The 15,806-nt window shown below is 65.7% G+C and overlaps 1 protein-coding gene across 1 annotated transcript in view; it reads left to right on the plus strand.

The window, feature by feature from the left end:
- The window catches only part of BOP1 (BOP1 ribosomal biogenesis factor), a 40,218-nt gene that overhangs the window by 2,129 nt on the left and 22,283 nt on the right, over positions 1-15,806 (plus strand). The window contains exon 3 of the mRNA XM_084508554.1: positions 3,559-3,660. Coding sequence (XP_084364680.1) covers positions 3,559-3,660 — 102 coding nt within the window. The remainder of the gene's footprint in view (positions 1-3,558; positions 3,661-15,806) is intronic.

Raw genomic sequence — 15,806 nt, forward strand, 5'->3', positions numbered from 1 at the left:
CTTGGATTTCCTCCTAATGATTTCCAGCGCTGGCCTCTCTTCCTCGGCAGCCCCTGCGCTGCCCGGCCCCGCTCCTGGCACCCTGGGGAGGGGTCCTGGTGGGCTGAGGTGGTGCCGTGCTGCCTTCCTACCCCAGGAAACCCCCCCTGCACCACCTTCAAATGGACGTTTGCCCTCGGGGTGAAAAACTTCATGGAATCCCCTGAGGCTGGCCCCGGCACAAACCCTGTCCTTGCTCTTCTTCTGGAAGCGCCCATTTGGATCCTGTCACGTCTGAGCTCCAAGCGGAGGCGTCCCCGTGTTCACCTGCAGGCGCTGTGACAGCATTTGGGACCCCCTTGGTCCCCTGCAAGAGGTTGTTGGAGGATGGAAACCCCTGAAAACAAAACGGCAGCGAGGGAAACCCGTGCTTGGCCCTACAGCTGCCACCAGGCTTAGTGGTTTTACGGGCTCCTTGGGGACCCTGCTCAACGAGGAGGATTTTGGCCACTCTGTCTTCATTTTGGCCACTCTGTCTTCGTTTTCTTCACGAGCCCTGCTCTCCTGCAGGTTGGCTTTGTGCGAGGCAGGGGCTGCAGCTCCTCGGGGAGCGGAGCACCCGGTGGTGCCGTCCTGCCTTAGCCAAGGAGGATGTACGGGGTGCGCAGCGGGTGCGTGCCTTTCCCCACCTCCACCACTCGACCTCAGCGAGCTCCGGGCTCGGCACCACGCATCCAGGTCCCGCTGCTGGCCCTGAACAGAGGAAAAACCTCGCAGCCCCTCTCCTGACCCTGCTGCTGACGGGCGTTTTGGCTGGCAGAGGCTGTGGCAGCTCCCGAACCTGCCTGGCACCCTCCTGTTGGGCACTTGCCACCATCCTCATCCCCCTGCCGCGGTGCTGGGGGGCTCCCCTCCACGGCTGCTGGGACCTCTCCCCTCCCGCTGGAGGATCGCAGGCCAGGAGCTGCTGATCTCTTCTCCAGAACCTGGGGGGAACTGCGTGGGAGCGCGCCGAGGGCTGTGCGGGGGGAGGCGGGCAGGTTCTGCGCCGGGGGGGAGCGGAGCCAGCGCGGCTCCTGCTGCTTTCAGCCACCTTCCAGCCCTTTTCTTCCACCTCTTGGCAGCCAGGAGCACGGTGAGCTTGTTGTAGGGTTTGCTCCCCTTGTGCCTGGTGGCTCAGACCTGCCCCGAGCGGTGCCGTGAGGCTCCTGGGGCAGCCGGGGCTCGTGTCCCCTGCTCCGCCTGCATCCAGCCACCCTAAAGCTCAGCCTCGATGGCGTGGGGTGCCGTGGATGGGGCTGTGGGCAGCACCCCCCTTCTCCTTGCCCCTCTGCGTGTGGTTCAGCGCAGGGATCCCGTTTTGGGGTTTCTCCAAGCTCTTCTCTTGAGCTCACCTGGGGCAGCGCGCACGGGGAGCGCTCGGGCAGGAGGAGGCCGCGGGTCTCAGCGCGCAGCCCCTGTCCCTGAGACCTGGCCGTGGTGTGGGGTGCCAGGGGAGTGTTTTGGGGGGGTTTTGCTGGATTTTGGCAGTGTGTCCGGCACGGCTTGCCGCCCTCTGGTGGAACGAGCCCGCTGCAGGGCTGGGGAGAGGAGCGGTCGCTGCGCTCCCGTGCCTGAAACGCGGCTCCCACGGTGCTGAGCTGCGGCGTGGGGAAAGGCACCGGGCAGAGCAGAGCAGAGGGGTGCTGGGCACGCCTGCAGGAGGAGTTGGATGGCGGATCCTGGTGCCTGAAACCCCCTTAGGAGTCCTGGTTTGGGGTAAAATACCCTCTTTGGAGGGCTCGGTGCGTCCCAGCAGCGTGCTGGGTGTGCGAGCGACGTCCTCGCTGGGCTCTTCCCTGCTCTCCTGGCGAAGCTTTTCTGAAAGGTTTCCTGGTGAAGGTTTTTTTTGACCTGCCTGTAGATGCCCTCAATCCACAGACACAGCCTCGGGTGGGCTCTGCTGGCTGGGGTGAGCCCCCCGTGGGGGTCCTGGCTCCTCGGTGCCCCAGGGCCCTGCAGCGCGGCCCCGGCTCCTTCCCCTCTCGTCGCGGTGGCGGGTGAGGGGGAGACGAGAGGGAGAGATGGAAACTCAAGTCCAGAGCCCTCGTAGCGCCAAAAGCCTGGAAAAAAACTTATCTCCAATCTCCCCTTTTTAAAAAATTTTTAATAAAGCCCTTTGTTTTTGCAGTAATCTCATCCTCTTGCCGGCCCAGGATTTTCCAGGCTCTCTCCCACCCCGCTCCCCGCGCGTCCAGCAGAAGGTGATCACACACTGCGCGGGCTTTACTGCTCCCGCGGGGGACGTTTTCTGGGGCTGTTTTTCCGATTATTTCTCCGAATCCTCCCGTAAACCCGATCTAGCCAGGGTCCCCCTTCTCCCCCTACCCCCACCCCGAGTGGCGAAGCCGGGGAGGGGGGGGGAGCGAATCTGTTTTGCAGGGCAGGATCTGCCGCTCGCTCGGCACCCACACAGCTCAGCGAGTGGGCGAAGCCTGGCGGCCGGCGCTGTCTGACCGCGGCTCTGCCACGTGGCCCCGCGGTGTCCGAGCCCCCGTCCTGGCACAGGGCAGGCGTGGGGATCCCCTGGGGACCGAGGCTGCTCGCGGTGCCCCGCGGGTGACCGCGGACGGAGGCGCCTGGCCCGGCGTGTCACACGTGGCCATCTCCATCCCGCTGGCCTTGCCGCCCCGGGCCTCTCTGCCAAAGGAATTTGGGCTTCAGAGTGGCTCCAACAGCACTCATCGCTTTGAAACTCATCAGTAACTTCAGGTGGTGCTGCTGGGGTCGTGGGTGCTTCCCCCGATCTCGCACGCTTCGTCCAGCAGCTCCGCGGTCCTGAGCGCAAACGTGGTGGAGCCCAGCAGGGGGAACGGAGCTCTGCGTGGGGCACACCACGGAGCCATCAAAGTGCCAGGGATCTGCCAGCAGAGACCTCCACGGGCTGCAGGAGGGGGCTGGCAGGCACCTTGTGGAGCTCAGGGACCCTAAATCCTGCGCCAGGCTCAGAATGACCCCAGGCGGGCAGGGGCTGTGCGCACAGGGCGCACGCGGGAGAAGCGGACCTGGGGCTCTGCAGGTGGCACTGCCCACACCGACCTCACCCGGGGCTGGTGGTGAGGACGGGGCCATCACCTCCTGGTGCTCCTGAGACCTGTCCCTGCTCTGGGTCTGGTCTGGGGGTCCCCATCTGGAAGGGGGCTGTGGTGTGGGGGCCGTGGACCGGAGAGGTTTGGAGCCCAGGGAGCGGGGATGCGATTCTGCACGCTGAGCAGCTGTCGGGGCTGCTCCAGCAACCTGTCCTCAGGAGGAGGTGATGATTTTGTCCATGAAGTCCCCAACGAGCAGAATTGCCCACTGCTTAACGAGCCCTTTCCTTCCTCCTTTCCTTCCTTCCTCCTGATGCAGCGTCCCCAAGGAGCTGGGAGCAAGGGGTCGCGTGCGCGGCACCGAGTGCTCGCGGTGGCCTCGGACCCGGCACCCGCTGGGCACTGGGGGCAGCTCCAGGCCTCGTGGCCCAGCCGAGGCTGCTGCAGAGAGCACAGCAGCTCAGGGCTTCATTTGGAGGGATTTACCGAGCTGTTTTTTTTTCCCCTGCAGGTCAAAGGGGCTCCCAGGAAGCTGGAGGCCGGGCCCTTCCTGACCGAAGAGGAGCGTCGGCTTGCCCAGGATGAATACGTGGAGGACAGCTCGGATGAGGAGGTAGGACCCCCCCACAAAGCTTTTTGTCGTGCTGGTGGTGTTTTTAATATGGATGTGAGATGGCAGGATGGATTTTTCTCTCCTTGTTGGCTTCAGTGCAAACTCAGGGGAGGGAGCGTGGTCAAACGGCGCTGCCTCTGCACAGGGATTGCCCTGAACCGCTCTTTTTGCTGCTCATTTTGGTGGCTTGGTGCTCAGGGCAGCCAAAGGGAGTGTCGGGTCTGCCTCACATGAAGGCAGAGCCCCCGTTTGCCCTGCCCGAGGGTCGCAGCCCCTTTGCCCACCCAGGGCTGTGGCTTTCTGCTGGACGCCTTGGGAAGGGTTGGAGGCTGCCCGTGTGGACGGCAGCGGGATCTCGGTGAGAAAACGCTCCTCGGGTCCGGTTGTCCCAGACAACTCACCGCCTCTCTTAATCGTCTGCTAAACCAATTAATGCGACTGGCGCACATCAGCTGTTCCAGCAGGGCCCCGGGGTCGGCATGGATCCGAGCACCAAGGGCTGCGGGGGCGTTTGGATTCGGATCCGGCCCTCGTCCCCGGGCCGGGGGTCACCTGAAAGGTGCCGGGGCAGCCCCAGAGCTTACCGGGACGGGGCCGAAACCGGGAGCTCGCTCGTGCTGGGAGCAGCCACGGGGATTGGGAATTTGTGGGGCACGGACCTGAGCAGGGCTCCTGGCCGAGCACCCAGCCCCAGGATGGTGGCCCTCGGGTGTTTGGGGTGGGTGAAGGGACTCAGATTGTGCTCGTCAGAGCCCTGAGGGATGCGCCAGCCCCAGGGGACCTGCGGGGAGGAGTGGGAGCCAGCCCCCGCGGGCTGGGTTTTGGAGATGTTGGAGGCCCACCTGGGCTGGCGCTGGAGCTGCCGGCAGTCCCTGCCCCCGGGTCTGGAATAGAGATTTAGAGAGAGGGGGAAATATATGACTATAGAAAACATACACTTGTGTAATGTCTCCAGCATAACCCAGGAAAAAAAAAAACCCTTTCATGCAGGAATTCGAGGTCTCTCTCTCCCCAGCTGGTCCTGTTTCAGGGCCCCCGTGGGGGGAGCGCTGATTCAGAACCTGTTGACATCAGAGCAGCTTCCAGTGGCTTTGTTCCTTGTTCCCTGCTCCCAGCCCCCTGCCCTCTCTCTGTGATTGTAGTTATCTCTCCCCCAGAAGAACCCTGATGCTTCTGCTTCCTGCGGCCGCGACGCGCACACTGGGGGCTTTGTGCTCGGGCGGGATGGGGGGCACGGGGAGCAGGAGGGCTGCGAGAGGAGCTGCGGGTTTTATTTTTCTCTAATTTATTTTGTTAAGAGCTGGCTCGCGTCGTACCTTTGTCCTCGTTAATTTGTGGCCTCCTCCTAATTAAAGGCTCGCTGAGCCACGCTGCTCTCCAGGGCACCCAGGACGCGTGCGTCCGCCCTCGGGCCGTCGGTGCGCAGCCCGACCCCGGTGTGCCTCTGAGATGTGCCCAGGGGCTGGGGCTGGAGCTCATCCCGAGCACATCCCGAGCTCATCCCGCACCTGCAGTCGCTGCTGCTGGGGGGCTCGGGACCACCCCTCTGCAAACAGCCTGGGGTTTGAGGTGGGCTCTGAGCAGCGTCTCGCGGCACCCGGAGCTGGTGTGACCATGGTGTGACCGTGGTGTGACCGTGGTGTGGCTGCCTTGGGGACGGCATTTTGGGGTATCCTGTGGAGCTGTGGGAGTGGGTTATCCCCGCGGGTTATCCCCGTGGGTTATCCCCGTGGTTCATCCCTGCCATCAGTGCCAGGCATCCACGAGAAATGCAGTGACATCTGGGTAGAGACGGAGCCTTGCGCTCCTGCCTGCCCCTTTGCATCGCCACGATAATTTCCTCAGACCTGGGCGTTACCTTGAGTGCTGGCAGCTCTCAGTGGTCGTGGCAGGGAACCCCCCGGTGCCGCTTCATCCTGCAGCCAGCCCTGGTGCTGAGGCTGCCCAGGAGCCCCTGCTGTGTGCCTGTCCCCGAGCGCTATTTCCCTGTGGAGCAGGTGGGTGCCGGAGGTGCCGTGGGGGTCCCCCAGCCGCGTGCCACCCCCCTGCTCCTCTCCACCAACCTCCGACCACGCTCCCGTGGCCCCGGCCGACCTCCCAGCCAGCCCCAGCGCTCAGCACCCGCGGGATGGCTCCCGAAAGCAGCAGCAGTTGGGAAAACATCCGGTGGCACCGCCGTGCCCCGGGGCGCGCCGCTGCTGCTGCGCCGGCTGTCACTCAGCGCTCGCTCCCCTCTCTGCCTGTGCGTGGGCTCGGGAGCTCTTTAATAAAGAATAATGGCTCAGACCTGCTATGCCCCTGTGTTTAGCGCAGACTAAATTTCTTCTAGCTGTGCTCCTGCTCACTTGGCAGCTGCCGGCGCTCAGCCTGGCCGGGAGCCCGGCCGGTCTCTGCCGTGCGCTCCGAGAAGAGACACAACAAAATAAATCGGTTTCCTGGCCGGGCCGGGCGGGTGGGGAGCCCGTGTCGCACGCGGGGCCTCCCCGTGCCCGCTGCTGGAGCCCCGGGGTCCGTGCCCACCGCGGAGGTGCCGCCGGGGCCGTCCCCACCGCCCGGCCCCCGGCGCTCCCCCGGCGTCGCCGCGCTCGGCCGCGCGGAGATGAATGGCCGCGAGCTGCAGAGGCTGTCAGGGCCTCGCTGGGAGGAAGCAGTTTTGGGGCTTTTGTTTGGTTCTGTTTCCTCCCACAATGACTATTCCATATGTCAGTGGATAATGAATGAAGGCGCGTTGAGTGCTCCTCGGTGAGCCGGCGGCTGTTCCAAGCCCACTTCCCTCCTCCGCAGCGCAGCTGAGCCGGGCGGGGGGCGCAGCGCTGGCCGGGCTGAGGGAGCTCTTCTTTCAGTAGCTGATTAGCCAAGAGAGGAAAAAACCCTGCAGAATGTGCTGCTGGCAGACAGCTCCTTAAACTCATCGCTCCCTGTGTGTGTGTGCGCGGCCGTGCGTGCGCTTCCTGACCTGCCTGGCTCCAGCAGATGCTCCGGGCTCCCCGCTCCCCCGCGAGCGTGCCTGGCCGGGCGGCCGCGCGTGCTCGGCCCCGCGGAGGTGCGAGAGGAGGAGGCGGCGAGGGGTTAGGGAGGGCCTGGCACCCCCTGGGCTGCGGCCACCCTGGGGGAGCTGCTTCCCAAAGTGCCCCCGCTGCCCTGTGTGGAGTGGTTCTGCTGCGGGGGTCCACGATTTTTTTTAAGTCCCTTCCCCTTTCTGCAGAGGGAAGGTGCCTGCGCCCATCCCTGCGCCCTGGGCTGGTTGTGGGTGCAGGGCAGGGAGCTTTGGAGGAGAGCTCGCGCTCAGCCCCGTTACCTGCCCTAAAGGAGGCGGCTCCGGGGGTGGCGGGGGCTCCTTCGTGTGCCTCCCAAACAGCCTCTCGCTCACAGGAACCGAGTTCTTGGAAAGTGCTCGCCGAAAGCAGCTGCTGCTCGGCACCGGGAAGGGGTTGGGAACGGGCTGCAGGAAGGCGAGCGCTGAACGCGCCGTTCCAGCCCGGCGGTGAGGTCCTCCAGCTGCAGTGCCATGCCCCATTTCCATTATTCCGTTTGGAAAAGACGGAGGGAAAGAGGAAAAAAAAGAGCTCCAGAGATGGATAGCGGGGCTAATTGGAGGCCTGGGGGGAATCGGGAGCTGAAGAGATGTGAAAAGACAAGATTTGTGTAGTTTGGAGCCCGAGCGGAGCCTGGGAGGACGCGGGAACAGGATGCAGGAGGTAGCACAAGGGGATGCCGGGCGAGATGAAACGGCGTCGGGTTTAACGCCGCAGCGGCAGGAGGGGAGCTTTGTGATTCCCTTACACAGCACCAGCTGCGTGGTGCCAGGGGTTTTGAGGCACCGAGGTGTGCAGATACTGGCAGGAGTAACGAGGACAGCTGGAGCTGGGGCGTCTCCAAATAAACCCGGTGCTCTCGGGACCCTACAGACCAGCGCTCGGCCCCGAGGGGCTCCGCTCCGTGCCGGGGCGACGGGGCTCAGGGACCCTTCTCATCCCTTTTGGTCAGGGGTCTGGGGTCTCCGTGGGGCTGCTGAGGGGTCTGGGCTGCTCTGGGGTCTTCCCTCCACCTTCAGCCACGCGGTGGCCACCCGAGGTGCTCATCCCACAGCCCGTGCCCCGTGGCTTTCCCATGGGTTTCCCGGTGAAATCCAGCGCAGGGGCTCCCGTCGGGGCCTCGGCTGCTGCACGTTCGTGTGCTACGTGCAGGATGGGCAGAGCCCGAGGGGCCCGAGCCTCGCTCCGTGCCCCGTGCCCCTGCTCCTGCTCTAGATGAAGAGGAGGGAGGGATTCGGGGCCGGCTCCGTGACGCTCGGGGCCCCCGCAGGAAGGCAGGGCTGGACCAAGGGGGGGAAACTCGGGCAGCTGCGAGCGGCTCGGGCACTCGCTCGGGTTTCTGGAGCTCGCAGCCAGGATGGAAAATTTCCCTGCGGAGCCTGGGGACCGGGGCTGGAGCTGCCAGGCTCGGGGCAGCCCCTTCCCCACGCTGCTGCCAGCGAGGGCTCGGCACCGCCGCACGTCCCCGTGCCGTGCCGTGGGGAAGGGGCCGGTGGCACGGGAGCCCCCGGTGCCGGGGGTCTCAGGGGGGGGATGAGGAGGACTCGAGGTCCAGGCAGGGCTGGTGCAGCGCCGAGGGAAAGGCAGCGATGAACCGGTGCTGATACAGGCATGAAAAAAAAAAAAAAAGAAAAGGTAAATTGCTCTGTCTTTTGGCTGCCCCAGGCTTGATATTTAAAGCGTTTGTAAAGCAGCTCAGTTGGGGCAGGAAAGGCTTTTTCCTTCTGGAAGGAATGACATCACCGAGCGCATTTAAACGATCAGGTCTCTGACCCAAGGAGAGCGAGAAACCCACAACAACTTTCGGCTGATGAGTGGAAACTTTTTCTTTCTTTTCTTTTTTTCTTTCTTCTTCTTTTTTTTTTTTTTTTCCATTTACTTTCCCCCTCTGCGTGCTGGGTCTACGCCGCTCGGCTGCGTCTCAGCTTACGGCCCGTCCTTCTGCGGGGGCTGATTGCAGCCCCCCCATCCCGCTGCCTCTGCCCCCCGGGCACCCAAAGGCTGCTGCCACCTCGGTGGGGTGACACCGGGCACGGAGCTGGGCAGCACACCAAGGGTAGGGTTTAAAGCTTGGCAGGGTGAAAGCTGCCTTACAGCGGGGCTGGCAGCACCTGACTCATCCTCAGCACCTTCCCACAGGAGGCTCCGTCCGTGGCACCGAGCCCCCCCCATCTCCAGGAGGCAGTGCTCAGCCTGCAGGTGCAGGACAGGTGATGCCAAGCACCAATTTCCCCCGTACTCAGCTCAGGCACGGTCCCACAGCAGCCGAGGGTGCTGCTGCCATCCCCTGCCCCAATTCACCCCGGCACCCAGCGCGGTGCCCGCTCCCCTTCCCGGCGAGGCTGGCGAGGCGCAGCCCTGCTCTCGCCGCCCCCGCCGCTGGAGCTGCTCCCACCTCTCCGGTTCCTGGAGCTGGCAGCGCCTCCGCAGCCGGGAGCCAGGGCTCCTGCTAGCGTCCAGCCTTCAGCTCTCCTCCTGGCTCTGCTCCAGCCACGCGGGCATCGCCGCCGGCACCGCGCGGGGCGGGCAGGTGCTGCCTGGCGCAGGCGTCGGGCTGGGGCGCGGGGACCCCCCGAGCATCCCCCCGGCCCTGAATGGCTGGCCGCTGTTCCAATGTCCCACCTCATTAGGCTCGGCTCCTCTCCGGGTACGGAGGACGTGCGGAGGAAGCAGGAGGCTGCTCGGGGACCGGAGGGGGTTGGCGTGCGAGCCCCGGGGCTGACGCTCCGCCACCACCACCGGTGCCCCGAGCCGTGGCACTTTTCCTGCCCCCCGGGAGCTGGCCCTGCTGGTGGCTGCCACCAGGCACCTCTCCGGGCTCTGCAAAGCTCTTAAAAGCTCTTTTCTGCTCCTGGTGGACGTGTCCACTGCTCCTCACCCCGTGCCCGTGCGGGACCGTGCGCCTCCTGCCCACCCGGTGCTCGCCGCTGCGGTGCCCGCTGGCTGACGCTGCCGGAGGAGGCGGTGTGGATGGGCAGCCGTGAGCTGGGTGGCACTTTTCTCACCGTGCCAGCAGTGTCAGGGGGACGTTTGGGAGGATTCTTGAAGAGAAGGGCAGCACGAGCACCCTGCCGTCCCTGAGGCACGCTGCTGAGCGTGGACAGGCAGCCAGGGGTGAGCCGGGCACGGAAACTGCTATTTGGGCTCTGCCTTCAGCGAGTTGTGCGTTCAGGAGGCTTTTAGTGACTTAAAAAGAAAAAAAAAAAGGCACGGTGAACTCCCAAGCAGAAAGCAGCCGGCCCCAACCAGCCAGCAGTTTGGAGGAAGGCAGGAAAACCAAACCAAACTGAAACCCAGGCGCTGCGCAGCCTTGCTCCCTGGCGGGGATTCCTTCCTCGCGCTGCCTGAGGGGGCTGTGGGGGCACTGGGGGCAGCACCTGAGCAAAATTTGGCCAGGTTGATTTTGTGGGGTCGGGGCTTTGGCTGTGAGGCTGTCGGGGAGCAGGGTGTGAAGTCACCCAGGGCACTGCTCGGGACCTGCGGCTGCGGCAGATCCACGTGCACCGGGCACCCCGCGCTGCTCTCCAGCCACGGCGAGGGCAATTTGGGGGCAATTTGAGTTAAAATCCCCCCCTTCCAGAACAGCCAAGTCAATTTGGAAATTCCTAACCCCTCCTGGGGGCAGGGCAGGAGGTGCTGGGGGAAGGCTCTGGCTCGGCTGCCTGGAAGCGAGCCCCAGGGGCTGCCGTGCCCTGTGCCAGCCCAAAACGCTGGCCCCTCGCCCCCTCCCGTGGCTCCCGGCTCTCTCTCGGGCTGGCCCCGCTGGTAGATTTTATTTTTTTTTTTCATCCCTCCCTATCCAGTAGCGCAGCTCGTCCAAAACAACACCGCTCGGCTTCGCTGCGATTCCTGGAAAAACTCTGGAACAAAATAATCAGCCCCTTTCGCAAAAGCCCTGGAAGATAGCGGGCGGGCTGCTGCCTGCCAGCACCGCCGGGGCCGGCGAAGCAAAGCGAGCTTCCTCCCGTGGCACGGAGCGGGGCCTGCACCTCATCCTGCACCTGCATCTCGGCTCCTTCCCGACCCATGTGGCAGGTGGAGGCCTGATAATTAAATTAAATTAAATTAAATTAAATTAAATTAAATTAAATTAAATGGTGCCTTGGTAAGGGGCACGGATGCGGTGCCACCTAAAGTGGGTGGTTTGCTGCCCGGGGGGACGCGGGCTGGAGGTGAGAGAAAACCTCCGAGGAGGCTCCTCTGCCTCTGCTCCGCTCGCCCTGCAGCTGGAAGGGGGCTCCTGTGCCCCCTTTTGGAGCAGCCTGGATTTTGGGGAGCCTGCAGGGAAAATCTGCATCCAGACCAGGTGCTGGGGGCAGTCAGCCACAGCCCTGGGGACGCAGGGGGTGAGGCAGGTGCCTGATTTTGGCAGTGCCGGCTCCACGCACGGGGCAGGAGCTGCCTCGGGAGCGAGCTCGGGGTCTCCGCACCCCTCGGGGACCTCCTTCCCGTGGCGCAGACGCGGAGCCCGGTGGGCTCGGGTCCCCCCCACCCCTCAGGAGCAGCTCCGCGGGGTCCAAGCACGATCGGAAGCCGCGGCCGGTGCCGGCGCTCGCCCCCCCCGGGGCCGGGCTGTAACCGGAGAGCGCCGGAGCCGCCGCCGAGCGCCTGTCGGTGCGCCCGGGATCCACGCGGCGCTTTGCTCCGCGGCCAAGCGCCGCTGACGGCTTCTGCCGGCTACCGAAGCGCCGGCTGCCAGAAGGTTTGGCCGCAGCCCCCGCTCCCCTCGACGTCCCCACCCCAGCTGCACGCCGCGCTCTGGCAGGGGGGGCTCGTGCTGTTTATCCACAAAAGCACCTCGCCCCGCTCTGGTCTTATCCCAAAACCCCTGGCGTCCTCCTGGCTGTGGGTTCGGCCCCCCCAAAAGTGGCCTCGTGAAGGTCGGGATGCTGCAAAGAGCTGGAAATGCCCCCCCCGGGGGGGCAGGGAGCTGGGTAAAGGTGAGGGGAGCGGGGTCTGGTGCGTGCAGGAGGCTGCGGGGATCGTGCTGAGAGGCAGCCAGGCACGAGGCCACCCCGGCTCGGTGCTCAGGACCTGTGGGTTTGCTTCTTCACCAAGGGAAAGCCTCCCCGCTGCAGCCAGGGATGGGGCTGGCAGTTTTGGGGGGGCATCGGGGCAGAGCTGCCACCTCCTGAGCGAGGAGAGCAGGAAGAAGGCACCTTGTGCCCTCTGGGGAGCTTCACCTGTGTTAATGCAGCCCCCGGGGTGGATTTTCTGGGTTTGTGCCACCAAGAAGGAGCCCGAGCTGGTGCCGGAGCCGGTGCCGGAGCCGTGTCTCCGTGCAGAGCATCCCTCGAGGTGCGGAGCTTCCCGGCAGGGCTCGCCCAGGGCACCCGAGCAGGAAATCTGCCTTTAATGGGCTCTTGAGGGGAAGGGGCCGTGTTTTCCTTAGCGGGAGGAATGTTGACAGGGACGGCTCTGCTCTTTTCTTCCCGGCAGGTCGCGGGGAGCAGCGGGGCCGCAGCACGTGCCCTAATCCTTCCCTGGGCGAGGGGGGGGACCGGGGGGGTGCAGGTGCCAGACCCCCCGCCCGGCTCCACGGGCAGGGCTGGTGCAGATTTCCCTTTTTCCCTTTCATCCGGGCCGAGCTCTGCTCCCAGATGGCCGGGAGAGGGGGTCCCGGGGGGGTCCCGGGCACGATGCAAAGCAGCTGGGGGATGGAGCCCATGAGCGCCTGGCTCCTTCCCTTCCCCACGCTGTAAGGGGTGGTGGGGGCACCCCTGAGGGCACCAGGGAGGGGGAATTCATCAATCCCAATGGGAAATGCACCCTGTGCAGGTGGGGAGCGCTGGGAGGGGGCCACACATCCCAGGGGGCCGCTGCCTGGACCCCGTCTCCCCCCTCGCCACCTCCCCCCTTCGCCCGTCTTGGGAAGGCGCCGAGGCAGGGGGCCTGTGCTCTGCCTTTACATCTCGTAATCTTTAACGAGCTGGGCCTGCTCTGCACAGAAGCGAGAGCTGGGCGGCTCCTTCACAAGGCAGCCCCTGGCCGTGGAGAGGGGAGGGGAGGGAATGGAGGGAGGTGGGCACTGGCCAGTGCCAGAATTTGGCACCCGCCGGGGGGCCGAGGCGGCCCCTCCAGGACACCGGCCCCAGTTGGGCACCTCCGTGGCCACAGCCCCTGGCCCTGTGCCTTCAGCCGGTGCTGGACACGTTCACGGGGCAGCTCGTGAGCCCACGTAACCACGGCCCCCCCTGCAGCAGGTTTCTCCTCCCTGGCACTGCTGCAGGATCTCCACGGACCCACGGCGCGGGGACCTCTCCGGCAGCGTCCCCGCGGGCACCATGCCAGGGAGCAGCGGTGGCTCCGGGGGTCCCCCAGCTGTGTAGGGTCAGCCCCGCGTCCCCCCGGTCCTCAGAGTGCCCATGGAGAGGGGGAATGCCTGTGCGCCCCCCCCCCTGCCAGAGCAGCCCCCAAGGTGTTGAGAATGGAAAAGTCCAAGCACGGTCAGAGCGCGGAGCGGGACTTGCCAAAATTAACAGTTGATTCGGGTTTGCGGGAGCAGGAGCCAAAACGCAAGGAATCTTGGATGCGGAGAGGGAAACTTTTTCTGTGGGCAGTAAATCAGCACGGAAAGATCGGAGGTGGGGAGTTTGGGGAGGGGGGGGGAGAGAGAGACCGGCCCCCGCACGGCCGCTGGCAGAGGCGTGAGTGCGGCCGGACCCGGGGCGGCCCCGCTGCGCCCGGGGACCCGCAGCCAGCACCACGCCGGGTCCCACGCTGTCCCCACGGCCTCCCGGTGTGGAAGCTGGGCTGTGAGGTTGGGGGGGGGACGGGGATGGGTGCCGCTATCTGCCCCCTCGACAGCCGCTTCCCTGCCTCCCCCCTCGACAAGTGCAGCTGGGGAGAGCGGGGTGCCCGGGGTGCCCCGGGGTGTTGACTCTGAAGCCTAACGCTCACCCTCTGCGCTGCTTTTGGCAACTCGGAGCCAAAACTTTTGGTGCTCAGGGGGTCTCTGGGGGGGGCTGTGGGTCCGTACTGACCACGCTGACCCCCGGGGGGGCCGGGGCTGGCAGGGGGCACGCAGTCCCTGCATCCCTCTGGGTTCTGAACCTCTCCAGCGACGGAGACCTCGCGACCTCCCCGAGCAACCCGCACCAGGATGGGGCCGCCCCCGCAGTGAGAAAGCGTTCCCTGGTTTTGGGGTGGAATTCTCCTCTTCTCGGCCTCCCTCATCCTTGCCCTTTGTGCCTGCTCCTCCCCACACCTCCCCTCTGCCTCCCCTCCTTCACTGCACCGTGGTTCCTGTGCGCAGTGTGGGGATTCCCATCCCTGCGCCCTCCAACCCCGCCGTGCCCCTCGCCACGGGGCAGGGGGCTGCCTCGGCCCCGTGTTGCACGGGGTGAGGTCCTGCTGGCCCCATCCTCTGATCCGTGCCTCCTCCCTCGCTCCTTCACCATCCTCTGTCCTGGGGAGGCCAGGGCTGGGCGCTGCTGGCTTCGTCCCCTGCACCAGCAGCGCCCCGAGGCACGGGCACGCACCGGGGGCTGCTGCCCGGTGGCCGGATGGGTCCCCGGGCTGTGGTGGGGGGCTCAGCACCTCTGCCTCCTGGGGAAGGAGACCACGGGGGTCTCAGCTCCACTGCCTTTGGGGCAGGAGGTGCTAGGAGCAGAGACTCGGGTCTGTGCATCCCATCAAGGAGCGCTGGCAGTCCGTCCGTCCCGTTTCTGGCCCGGTGCTGGGCAGGAGCGAAATTTGGCACAAAGCAGCCTCACCCCATGCTCCTGGGCACCATCCCAGCCTGTGGAGGGGAGCCGACCGTGTGCGCTAAGGGGGAAACTGAGGCAGGGGGCTGGTGGCTCGCACGGGGGGTCCCAGCTGCTTCAGGTGCCCTCCGAGCCCAGCTCCCAGCTCTGGGGCACCTCCTCGGGGCACTGGAAGCGACTGGGATTTGGCCGATGGAGCCGGGCACCCCGAGCTGTGCCGGCCCTGCCCCGGCCGGGCTCCCTCCCGGAGCTGCTCCCGCGGCCCCGTCCCCGTCCCGCTCGCCCCAATTGGAGCTGACGTGCTCTATTTGTCAGAGATAAAAAATAGCGGAGGAGGAATGGAAAGACAGGAGGCACAGGAAAGCAGTTTGGTAGTTAGAGACAGAGGAACAGAATTAACGTGCGGTGGGGGATTTGGAGCGAACACTGCACGCATTGTAATCCGATAGGGGCAGGGGAAAAAAGAGAGACCGAGAGAGAGCGGCTGACCCCGAATCCCCGGGGGAGACGCGGGGAGAGCAGCAACGAGGAGAGAGTGAAGGATTCCAGAGGTGGACTGGCTTCCTCTTTCACCAGACAGACACAGGGGAGACGGGCAGGGCGCCAGCGCCGTACCTGCACTTCCAATCTGAGCCATTGACAGCTGGAGCTGCCTGGGGAGGGGGCGGGGGGCGGCCGAGGGGGCTCGAGCCCGCTGCCGGGGGCTGGGGACGCACCGGGGCCGGCGGCCGACCCCACTCGGGGAGCGCAGCTGCGCCCGAGCCCCCCAACAGGGGAACCCGGTGGGGGTCCCGGGGTGCCGGCACCGGAGGGGTCCCTGCCCGCCAGGCCTGGGGGGGGGGCTCGGGCGGCACCTGCCCTGCTGGGGGAGCGGGGATCCCAGCTGGCAAGCATCGGGAGCGAGGGGGAGGGCGGCGAGCAGCTCGCAGCAACTAAATCAGAGGAAGAAAGGGGGCTGCCGAGCCCGCCCGGCGGGGTCACATGTGTTTCCTGGCAGCCGCGCAGGTGCTAAGCAGGGCTGCAGGCGGGGAGCACCTTGTGATGGATCATGTGGGGAGCGCAGCAGCTCATTGCCCCCGCCCGGGGACAGGTAGTTGAGAGCAGGGGGCTCGCCCCGGGGCTGGTTTTCAGCGGCGGTGGCCGCGGGACCCTCGTGGGGTGAGCAGCGGGGCGCCCAGCTCCGTGCTCCCCGGGGCTGTCCCCACATCCCCACGTCCCCACTCGGACATGTGGCTCTCCCAGCAGGGCACGGTGACCAGGGACGCGGTGCCGGGGCTGTGGCACCGTCCCCAAACCCTATGGCACCGCCGTGACACCGAGCACGTCCCGCAGCGAGGTGGTCGCACCGAGCGCTCCTGGTTTGCTGCGGTGGCTGCGCCCCCTCCTTCATCCCCGTTCCACCTCC

This window comes from Aythya ferina (genome assembly GCF_964211825.1).
Source record: "Aythya ferina genome assembly, chromosome: 2".
NCBI classification, from domain to species: domain Eukaryota; kingdom Metazoa; phylum Chordata; class Aves; order Anseriformes; family Anatidae; genus Aythya; species Aythya ferina.